General features: G+C 31.9%; 1 protein-coding gene across 1 annotated transcript; it reads left to right on the top strand.

Annotated features, from left to right (window-relative positions):
- Positions 1-2,707: 2,707 nt before the first annotated feature.
- Positions 2,708-9,869, top strand: LOC125068127 (protein hairy). Its single transcript, XM_047677144.1, has 4 exons — positions 2,708-2,897; positions 8,462-8,557; positions 8,802-9,099; positions 9,384-9,869. Exons 1-4 carry the CDS (start codon positions 2,799-2,801, stop codon positions 9,662-9,664), a joined length of 774 nt encoding a protein of 257 aa, XP_047533100.1. The 5' UTR covers positions 2,708-2,798; the 3' UTR covers positions 9,665-9,869.
- The last annotated feature ends 1,546 nt before the right edge of the window (positions 9,870-11,415 follow it).

Genomic DNA, 11,415 nt, shown 5'->3' with positions numbered 1-11,415 from the left:
AACTAAAATAGCAATGCAATCATAAAATATTTAGTACACTTTTGGGATTTTTTCCCGTTTGTACAAATATATATAAAATATAACAAACAATAGAAGATAACGGACTATTTTTCTTAAAAATTGTTTCTGTTTTACCGCTAGGATTGGCTTAAACAATAACATTGCTCTATTTTAAATGTTTTAATCATTCATGTAGAGCAGGTTGTAAAACTTCTTTTGACTGCTCAACACAAGATTTTTTTAACCTATTTTTTATATTTACCCTAGTTTTATTTTGAACACATCTTATGAATTATTATTAAAGACCACGAAATGTCAAAATAAATTAGTATTTTTTTATGGTTATTTTTAAAACCGCATAATATAAATATATGTGTTATATATTTTCCAAATATTAGGAAGTTCGAAGAATTTTAGGAGTTTAATATTGCAATAAATCCGAATTGAATCAAGTGATGACATCTTTAGGAAATCCTAAAAATTAAATAAATATATATATATTATTGTATATTTCATCTCTATATTATGTATGTATCTGTTTCACAATATTCCCGTTTTAATATAATGTATGCAGTACAATTGTCGTTGCGGTGTTTTAAAAGTATTTTTTTGACTTGTCTCGGCGTCAGGTCTGAAGCTAATGACTGTCTTCGTTACATTGTGTTCGACGACAAGCGGTTCGCTTCGGTTCGTAGCTCTACCTACCTCTCACATTGACTGTTTATTTATCTTCAATATATTCAGTTACAGTGGTTGTGTGGTATTTCAAGGAATTTTAAAATAAACCCTTTTGTCTCTCAGACTTTTATTGCCACCGAGACCAAAACGATTTAACGTATTCAATGACAGGGGTAACTCTATTGCGATTTAGTAAAAATATACCGCGAAGCCCACAAAATAAGCCATTATATTAGTCACGGTGGAGAAAACTTTCAAAGAAAGTTTTTTTGTTTAACTAATTATTTATTATTTATTAGAATGACAAGTTACAATGTCAGTTGTATCTGCATTCTGTATCATGTCTACGACGTATACAACCGGCGGCAATGAATTTAATTCAATCATATAAATTGTCAATTAAAAAAATGGCAAAAGCTTGCATGGGCTTTATTAAAACAAATATTTTGATTTGATTAAAATCAACATTTTATCTAAGGCTGAGATGTCCAATTTCGCCTCGGGTTTATTTTTCTCAGTTTTAATATTTGACACAAGAAGCCTGGGAAATCTAGTTAAATATTAACAGTTGTTTTTTTACAGTTAGTGTCTATGAAAATATGAATTACAGTTGATACATCTATTTAATAATTAGTATATATAAACTGGAAGGTAACTATTTCACTAGAGAGTAACTATATATATTACTGTAATTGAAAAAAATATTTAAACTGTGTTATATCCAACTGGGTATTATTTTGGCAGAACGAAAAGTGATTTTGAAATTATCGGACGTAGAAAAATGTTCCTATCTGTTGTTAGAATGCATCTAACAGAATACCGTACTTCAAATGTAAAATGCCATAAACACATTTAAAATAGAGCACTGTCTTGCAAAACCATTTAAACAGCTTAAAAAAACACAATGATTACAAATAAAAGAAATATTATTTTGTCCGTTAAATTGTAACAACATTTTTTATAAGACAACGGTGGCCAATTTTCTAAGAATTTTTACAGTTTAGGCGTGTTTTAAGAATTAGGTTAATTTTAAAACGTTCAAACCATTGATGGATGCGGCATATAAATAAACATACAACAAATATGGAAATCATATAAGATTTTAAATTAACGAGGTTATTTTTATTACTACAAGTATTTAAAACGGGATATTTACCATAACATCTACCCGCAAACTTCAGCCTCGTAAACAAGACATTCGTAGATAATGTCAAAATAACGAGCTCCACCAAATAAAAAAATGGTAAATATCCCGTTTTCAATATTTGTAGTGATGAAAATCATAGTCATATTTGATATATACTTACTATATTTTATTATACTTTAACCAGAGTTGCAAAATAATACAGATCTTGTAAGGAAACAGAAAAACGAGAATCAATAGCCTCATAAATATGATTTGATAAAGCATCGACATAAGAAATATAATGGTTTAATATACGTAGATTTGAAAATGAAATAATTTAGTTATGGAAATTTTAATGAAAATTTCAGATTTGGCGTGTAATGGGCTGTGTTCTGATTCCGAACAACGTTTGCATATTATTATGCAAAGCATCTGTCTAGAGAGCAGACTTTGAACTTTGAAGTACGCCGCGCGGCCAAGGGGCAAACAACTAAGGAGCAAATGAAGCTAGAGTCTGCGGTGGCGTCGAGCGATGTCAGCTTTCAACTCTATTTGAATTAAGCTAGGCATTTTTCACAAGCGGTGTATTTTTTTTTGAATGACAAATATATTTATGTTTCGTTAAAATAATGAATTACATTTTATAAATATAATATATTGGAATATGAGAAAATGCTAATGTCATATTTTATAGGTATTTAGATATTACTTGAAATATAACTAATTTAATAAAAAAACAAAATATTATGAGCAAAAATTATAATTATTCATTTTTTAAAATAATAATGACATGTGTCCCGTGTCGTGCTCAAACAACCTAACCGGGCACGCGACTGCAACACGCAGGTCGTACGCGTGCCCTCGCCGATAGCTGCCGACTCGCGCCAGTCGTGCAGCGTGCCAGTCGTGCGACGGCTAGCGCGAGCGTTACACGCGTCATAAGACGATATGCTGTGACAGTTCACACGATTCGCGTGTTTAGTGATTGTTCGTAATGGTGACGGGCATCGGTAGCCCCCAGCAAGGGGTGTCCAACGTGGCTATGAGCCCAACAGGAATGCAGGAGCAGAAGAAAACTGGAGATAATAGACGAGTAAGTTTTTCTCTGTTATTGTAACTACTCTCATGTTATTAGCAAGCCTGGTTACATTTTTGTAATGCTAGTCTACTTTTTTAATCATGTTATGTATAATAAATCTCTCAAACTAAATATTATTGTACGGCTCGAAGTAACGACTTTTATTCTGATATTGATCACTTATTATAGCTTTTCATGGATTAATTTATGGCGATATGAAAGAGTTCAACGCGTAATTTCAATAGCATTTCTAAGTATTTAAAAAACCCAAAAGGTTTTTTTTCGTTTGTTAAACTTTCCTATTTCCTAACATAATGTTTGTTTTATTCTATATATTTATATATATAGTTATTATAATTTCTATTATTTAATAAGGTAGGTCTTAAAATAGAAAGAAAAAAGTATTTACAATAAATTGTATTACACAACCTTGCAACAAAAATACCTTTATAAAATGTAATAAATATTCTCAAGATTACACTAAATTGTACAAACAAATCTTTCCTTGAAAACATGGTAATAGAACCATATAACCATCCCACAAACATATGACAAACACTCGTTGCAATTTTTTTCTTAGATTAATTTGTATGTAGTTGAAACTATAATGTATATACATTTTTGGAAGGCTGTATCTGATTTACCATGAAATGAGTATTGTGAATCTTTTTCCTGATTTACTAATGAAACAGAATTAGATGATTTTTTTATGTATTTGCTACGTAGGTATGTACTTTATTTATCTTACGTTTATGTCTACACGCTTCTGTTTAGCAAGTCGATGTAAACTGCGCAAAGCGAAACGTCACGATTGCAGAAGAATTATTCCACGATTCCTTTAAACCTTCTTGTTTAAGTGCAATACAAAACACCTACTATTTGTATTCCATATATTATTTATAACATTATTCAATGATTTTGATTTGTGACAATATCAAATCCGTTGTCTACTGTTTGATCTCCATCTAAATAGCACAAAGCGAAGACTCGCCGTTTATCGTGTGGTGTCTTGTTCCATCTCAAGATAAATTGGTTGTCTATTCTTTTTACGTTTGAGAAAACAAATATATTCTGTAGCTATTGTGTAAGAACAAACGCGAATTTCGACGTAGAAATCGATTGTGGATAGTGATAATTGATTAAGTAAATAGGTATCATTATCTACAGACAAATTTATAATTTATCATTTTAATATTTTAAAACATACCTCTTTACGCTTTTTTATACCTTCTACTGTTAAGTCTAAAAGGATCAACCATGAAATAGCAATTTTAAAGAATTATTCTCAAGATTATTTAATTGCAAATAGAGTAGTTTATGTCATATTAGGTATTAAAGAGTAAAGTCAAGTAGTGAGAAATTACGCGGGCGCTATGAGTCAATGTAAGTGGGCGGCGTGGGCTTCCGTGGGCTAATTGTCGTGGGAACGTGCCCCACGCAACACATAGATGATGTTCGTTCACGTCTCATCAAACTACTTATTTCCCACGTATAAATATTTTAAAATGTAATTGCTCACAATGAATATAAAGTCGATACGTGACTGTTCATCGTTAATACAGTAACCGATTATTTATTAACAATAAATTAGAAGATCCAAAGTAAACAAAATATTATCGAACCACTTGAATGGTTTAATGTCGTTAATATTCATTAATAAAGGTTTACGATCTTATTATCATAATTAAGAAAAATATGTTATATTTGTTACAGACGATTATTCTTATATGTCATATATTTTGCTTGCGTTTAATGATATAATTAAATCAACATAATATAGCTTATTAGAAATGCAATTATACGGCGGTGAACGACCAATAAATCAAGAACGCTACATTAAGCACTATACCTGTATAATATATGGTACTATAACAATCGGACGGCGACGAGGGTCGTAAACAAGACGCGTGTAGGAAGCTATTAGAGTAGGCGAACGATCTATCATCGTGCGATAAATATCATCTCAGCAAGATTAGACGGCGGGCGATGCGGCCGCTGCGCCTACGCGCCACTCTCCTGACCCGCCTACAACGAACAAATGGCCACAGATTAAATTAAACGTTATCGCACACAATGCCTGCGATCGCATCACATTTGCTTATAAAAAATTTTTTTTCACATCATTTTATTTTTTAATTTCAAAATAAATTGATCTTATGATGGCAAATTATTTTATTTTAATGAACTCTTAAAAAACTCGTAATAATGTGTAATTCTTGTTGTATGTTTTATATTACCTCCTATAGCAATTATTTTGACATGCCAGTAGCTTAATGATGATATTAAAGTTTTTAAAAACGCCATTGGATTTATTGTCGCATCCATGTGTAGCGCATTGCTAGCGCGTGCCGGAAGCGGCGTCCGCTCCCACGCCTTGGCACGCGTCGGGCAATCGCATGCCAGCGGCCAGCGCCGACTCACCCGCGCGTCCTGCCAACTAATGCGGTACATCGCTATTGCGTTCCGACGATGATATTTCGGGCCTTAGACGTTTATTAGTGCAATGTAATGGATGTGGTTTGCAGATTAGCTCAAGCTATTTAAGACAAGGATTGCACTACAATTTATAAATATAAATTAAGTGTAAGGATTTAATTTTAAACGAGATGATAACAAATATATTTTTATTAAAAATCGTACAAGCTAGCTAAATTCGGCTCTAAACATATTAACTGTTACTTCGTTTCAACTTTCATTCAAAGTATGATAACTCGATAAAGTTGACGCGCATATGGAAAAAGGAATATGCCCAATGCCAGTGGGTATAAACGGAAAATGTGTCACCGCGTCATAGGAGAGCACGCGCGCTAGACGCACGTGTGTCAGCGATGGGTGACGCGGCCGGCGCCTCGAACTAATTCCGTGCGCTTGGCGCGTTACGTAAACCTTACATTACCGTCTGAGACTGTTTCTTAACAGACGAACAACGCAAAATATTCCTTGCAGAGATTTACGTTATTTTTATTCGACTCATAAACATTAACATAATGTCGACAGCACAAACTCCATTTGACCACGGTATTTATATTGTTTGCAAACTTTTACAATTAAAATGGTAATTGATGGTCTCATTGACAAAATAACTTCAAAAGTTAAATATTCCATAAATTTTCAATATGACAATTTATTAGAAAATGTACCATACACTGGAAACTAACTGATATGATGTGTCTGCTTGCTGTCTTGTATCATGCTCGTCACTCCAGCGAGAGAACTTGCAAGGAAGTAGATAACAAAGCGATACTTGATAGTGCGGGCGTGTTACTACCTTACAGCCGTATCGGGCGAGAGACGCGGGCGCCACGTGCCGCCTCCACGTCCCTCAATTTCAAAACCAGGGCTGTACTCGTCAATGTATAATAAATTCCAATACTAAATATTATTTTAAAAATATTATATTTTATTATTTTTTATTTTTAAAAACAGGCGCAATGTCGATTTTGTAAGAAAATAGCGTAATTGAAGGGGTATTGATGTTTTCATATTAGTCAACTTAAAAACGAAAATGCAAAATAATAAAGGTTATTATTTTACTTTATAAGTTCATTCGAAAAGAACGCTACGGTTTTCCTCGTTTATTTAACGTGACATAAGTATAATAACTTTCCTGAACCAGTATTCTCAAAGAGCATAGAATACAGAGCATAGTAATACAGAGCGGCTCTATGATTAAAATACGCGGCAGAAAAATCAATACATGTGCGTTTGTAGATACAATAGTGACGTATTCAAATGTAGCTACTACAAACACATGCTAGTTCTAAAAGCTGTCCGTCATTTGACTCCTTTATTTGTTCTTTACAAACACGAGTTAGAACAAGGCAGCCCGTTTTGCTAATCCTTATTGTATTCAAAATTGCATTGTCCTGTCAACTCCATATACAAACTTGACTTAAAGCAAGATAAGAAGAGCTAGCACTTGCATAGTGATAGTGACATCACATTAGCTCTGTACGAAGGATAGATAAAATAATAGCTTCATAGATTTTAGCTCTATACCTAACTTAGAAAAATCTAGTAAAAAGAGAGTCTTCTCTTTGTAAAAATGTTAAAACCAATTTACAGAAAAGACGTGCGTAAAATGCGACGGTTAATAACGTCGTCGTGTGTTAGCTTAATAAAAAAAGTAATAGCTAGACTAAGACAAATTATTTTTCATTATTTAAAAAAACCTATTGATATTGCCATAGACATTATATTAATTATCTTTTTTCTTTAAAAATATATTAATGCCATTAATTGTAGCTCGTACCGATTAAAATTATAATAATTAAGAGATTGAGTTAAATTATATTAATATACAATACATAAAAATATGTGTCTTAAAACTGTTTTGTTTATGATACTATTGGTTGTGTATTTCTTTATTTTTATTAATACTGCCTGTGTTTATTTCAATAAACACAAGTAGGTATTACTTGGCAATATTAAGATAAAGCACATTTCATTTAAATTGCTCATTGAAGTATCAACTGATAACAAACCTGACATTAATAAAACGTGATCACCCGCGCACCGGAGGTCGGCTACCAATGTTATCTGCAACTCTGTCTTCTTATAAAACGTCATTTGTTATAATCGATATGGCTGTGAAGAACTTCATAATCTCGATTTGAATATCAAAAATAGGAATATAAAATATTTAATTTTCGTATTTTTAACTTGTAATGTTCATTATCATTTTTGTTTTTATATACGATCTAATTATTATAGGGCTGGCTAGTAATTTCACAGTCGCCAATTCAATGCTGACCCACAAAGGCTATTGTTATTTTTTATTATGATTCTAACCATGATCGTTACGGTCAGTTGTTTCACATCTTAGTATGTTAAGATAATGTCGGTAGCAAATTTTCTTTCCTTATTATGTGGTTATTTAAGGCAAATAACGATCAAGAAAAACTCAGCTTAAACTATGTTGGTTTTGAAACTGAATAATATTTAGTGGTATCAAAGTAAACTTGATGAATTTAAATACACAATTACAAATAAGAGTTGATAGATCTTTATGTTATCACGCGTCATCGTAATGTACATAAAGATGACAGGTGGAACATCAAAGCCTTGTACGCTCAGCGCATACGAACACGAAGATAGACAAACATGAATCACATGTCGCGCGTGACCCGGCGTCACGTCCGCGCCAATCACGGCCTTCACCTTGAGCTGCGCACGCGCTCATTATTGTAGATTAATGGACACTTTTGTCACGCGTTTTTCTTTAACTTTACTGTTAAAGTACGATGATAATGGTCTTTGGCAAAATTTTGGTGTTTTTCCGTTTTGACATAATAATATATTATATTATATTAACTTAGAAAAGTTTTTATTTAAAAACGAGTTGAATAAAATTCTTTAACCAAGGAGATTTTTAAGTAGTATTTAATGTATTTGACTATAACACTTTCTAATTGATAAAAGTTAGCAGTTAATTAGAGAAATGTGCTTAAAAAAGCCTCAGCCTCAATCTAGAATATAGATGTTTATTATACAAATTAAGAAATGTACTTCTATGATATACGTATTGTAATTACTTTTTCTCCACAAGCATTAGCCTAATATTTATCTCTTTGTTGCAGAGTAATAAACCTATAATGGAAAAGAGACGTCGGGCGCGCATCAACAACTGCTTAAATGAACTAAAAGCACTTACCCTTGACGCGATGAAAAAAGATGTAAGTATTTTTATAATTATCATATTATAAATTTCAATATGAGAGTACTATGCCCCAAAAGACAAAATTTCCTTCAAAAAAGCAACAATAACAATTCTTACAATATTTTCAAAGAAAATTTATCGAATATTTCAGTTCGAACAGTTTGCTTAAAAGTATAAGATTTCTATTTTCGACGAAAATAATTCGTTAATTCCATTACTAAAATATATTGCATTATTATAAAAAAAACTCATTGTTTCAGCCGGCTCGCCATTCAAAACTAGAAAAGGCAGACATTTTAGAAATGACGGTGAAATATTTGGAGGGTCTTCGTTCTGAAGGTGCTGGTTCACCGGATAGATTTAAGGCAGGCTATAGGCACTGCTTATCCGAAGTCGCTAAGTTTCCTGGTTTAGATTCGGGATTGAAAAAACGCCTTGTACGACATCTCGAAGGATGTGTGACTAATCCCGGTACTAGGCCGTTTGCGGCGCCCACGCCCCCGTCGGATATAGAAGATGCAGTTGTTCCTCCTCAACATTCAACCATATTTATTTCTGGTAAGCATATTTGATATTAATCTAATAATCATAATGTATTGAGATTACAATTGCGACAATTATTTAAAGATTGAGAAATAATAGCTACAATTTGAACTAAGAATACCTACTCTTTTACAAAATATGGTCACAGTTTGTACCCCATAATACTGTATTCGTTATTCATTTAGATATTGATTTATTTTAATTTCCAATATTAATGATAAAAGCAAATATTTTAAAAATATATAAAATAAGTAAATATAATATTTTTGAAATATGTTTAATAATTACTTTATTTACAGCTGGTCCCGGTTCTGGAGTTCGACTTGTTCCAACGAGGTTATCAAACGGTGACATTGCCCTCGTATTACCAGCTGGAGTAAGTGCGAGTACCATCGGCGCCGTTCCTACACTCGTACCACTTTCCCCACGAGATGCCTCTTCATCGTCATCAGAACCTAGATGTTACTCCCCAGCCAGCTCCGGTTGGGGAACACCTCCTCCCCCATCAGAGGAACCCGCGCCCCTCGCATTGGTTACTAGACGACAACCTCAAGAGGAAAAACCCTGGCGACCTTGGTGACAGTCCATTCCCTGTTTATTTATAATCTGTGATATTTGTTTGTAATTGTATGATACAGATTATGTATGAGTGATAGATTTAAAAAGTTCCTATATAAATAAACTATTTTAGAGATTATATTTAGTTTTAGATTGTTCGCTTGGTCAGTACTTGTTCTGTGTTATAACACTAGGTTTTATTAAGCGGTGTTTAAATTAATAAGCCATTTAACTAACAAATAATTCTAGTTTTAGTCTTCCTTGTAAATTAAACTATTGTAGATTAAGAACAATTGTAAATTTCGAATGACATCTAAGGCAGTATTTCATAAAAGGGACGGTTGTCCAATATAACTGAATTAAATATATTTTATATTTTAATGATAGCACTTAGTGCCATTTAAATGCATAATAATTGTTTTATACGCTACTACTAGATTTGATCATGAAAATATAATATAGAGAATATGTTTTTATAAATCTTTAGAATACAGTACAGTATAATTTGTTATCTAGTGGACTTCTCTGTTAACCTTCATATTCAATAATTTACTTATTTACAGTAAAATATTATGTGTTATTTGTGTTTAATTTGAATAAAATAATTTAATTGAATATTATAGAATTCTTTGTGCCTTATACAGCAAAATCGGATAGTCTTCCAAGTAATGTTAAGCATGTGAGTTATATGTATATATTGATGTTAAATAATAGCCATTGAATTAAATACCTAACTATTATTTAACAATAATAGTTGAACAAATGAATAACCTAATACTTATAATTTGTTTAAATAATAAAATATTTCGTTACCAATTTTATGACAATAAAGTCTTCCATTTTAGTTACCGATTCGTGGACAGTTGTAGAATGAAAATCAATTAACATGACTTTTAAGGGAAATAATTGTAACAATAATCTCGAAATTGTAATCTGCAAATATATTATTATGCTTTGAATATAGTTTTATAATTAATGATATTTAAGTTTAAGTGTGTAAATAAGACGTATGTGTAAAACTGAGTTATAGACACAAATGTTTAGTAAAGTGATATTATTTAAACTTAAGATACTTTACCTAAAAGACATATGCCATTTTATGTACAAAATAAATATTAAAACAATTAAACGACTTTTCTTCAAATTCATAATCAGTAAACATGTACACCATGCAAATGGGAGTTAACAGAAGTAGACATAAGGAAGTAGAAAGAAAAAAATAATATAATAATCATTAAAAAATCATGAATTTGATTGCATTTTAAGACATTTTCTGCCTCGCACAACCACTCTGTGGAACCAGCTTTCGCAGGCGGTTTATCCGAACCGATACTACTTGGAAACCTTCAAGAAAAGAGCGTACTCCTTCCTTAAAGGCCGGCAACGCACCTGCAAACCATGGACATCTGCAACCCGGGGTGTCTTTCCATCAGGTGAGCTTCCTGCTCGTTTGCCCCCTAAAACATAAAAAGACAGCTGTTTAGAAAATACCTAGGTATACTATTCTTTATCAAAAAAGTATTAGACTTCAAGCGTCCAATGTTGAAAAATTAAAATTTAAATTAAATTTATATGGACATAAATGCCGACGAATGTGTGTATTTGTTGCTAAATTATGAGTCTGCTATTGTATGTAATAATATAATAACTATTTGTAAATATTTAATGTAAATAAAATATATCATACCTTATTACATACATACAATCCATTTTGTTGTCATAAATAAAATAAAAAAAAACAAAAATAATTATATTGCATCGACATAAAATACT

Source organism: Vanessa atalanta, chromosome 13 (assembly GCF_905147765.1).
Source record: "Vanessa atalanta chromosome 13, ilVanAtal1.2, whole genome shotgun sequence".
Lineage (NCBI taxonomy): Eukaryota > Metazoa > Arthropoda > Insecta > Lepidoptera > Nymphalidae > Vanessa > Vanessa atalanta.
Note: the sequence above shows the minus strand (reverse complement) of the source record. Positions and strands in the feature narration are given on the sequence as shown.

Coding starts and splice junctions, on each gene's coding strand:
- LOC125068127 (XM_047677144.1), top strand. CDS start 2,799: ATGGTGACGGGCATCGGTAGCCCCCAGCAAGGGGTGTCCAACGTGGCT. Junction 8,558..8,801: donor TTGACGCGATGAAAAAAGAT/GTAAGTATTTTT, acceptor TCATTGTTTCAG/CCGGCTCGCCATTCAAAACT. Junction 9,100..9,383: donor TTCAACCATATTTATTTCTG/GTAAGCATATTT, acceptor CTTTATTTACAG/CTGGTCCCGGTTCTGGAGTT.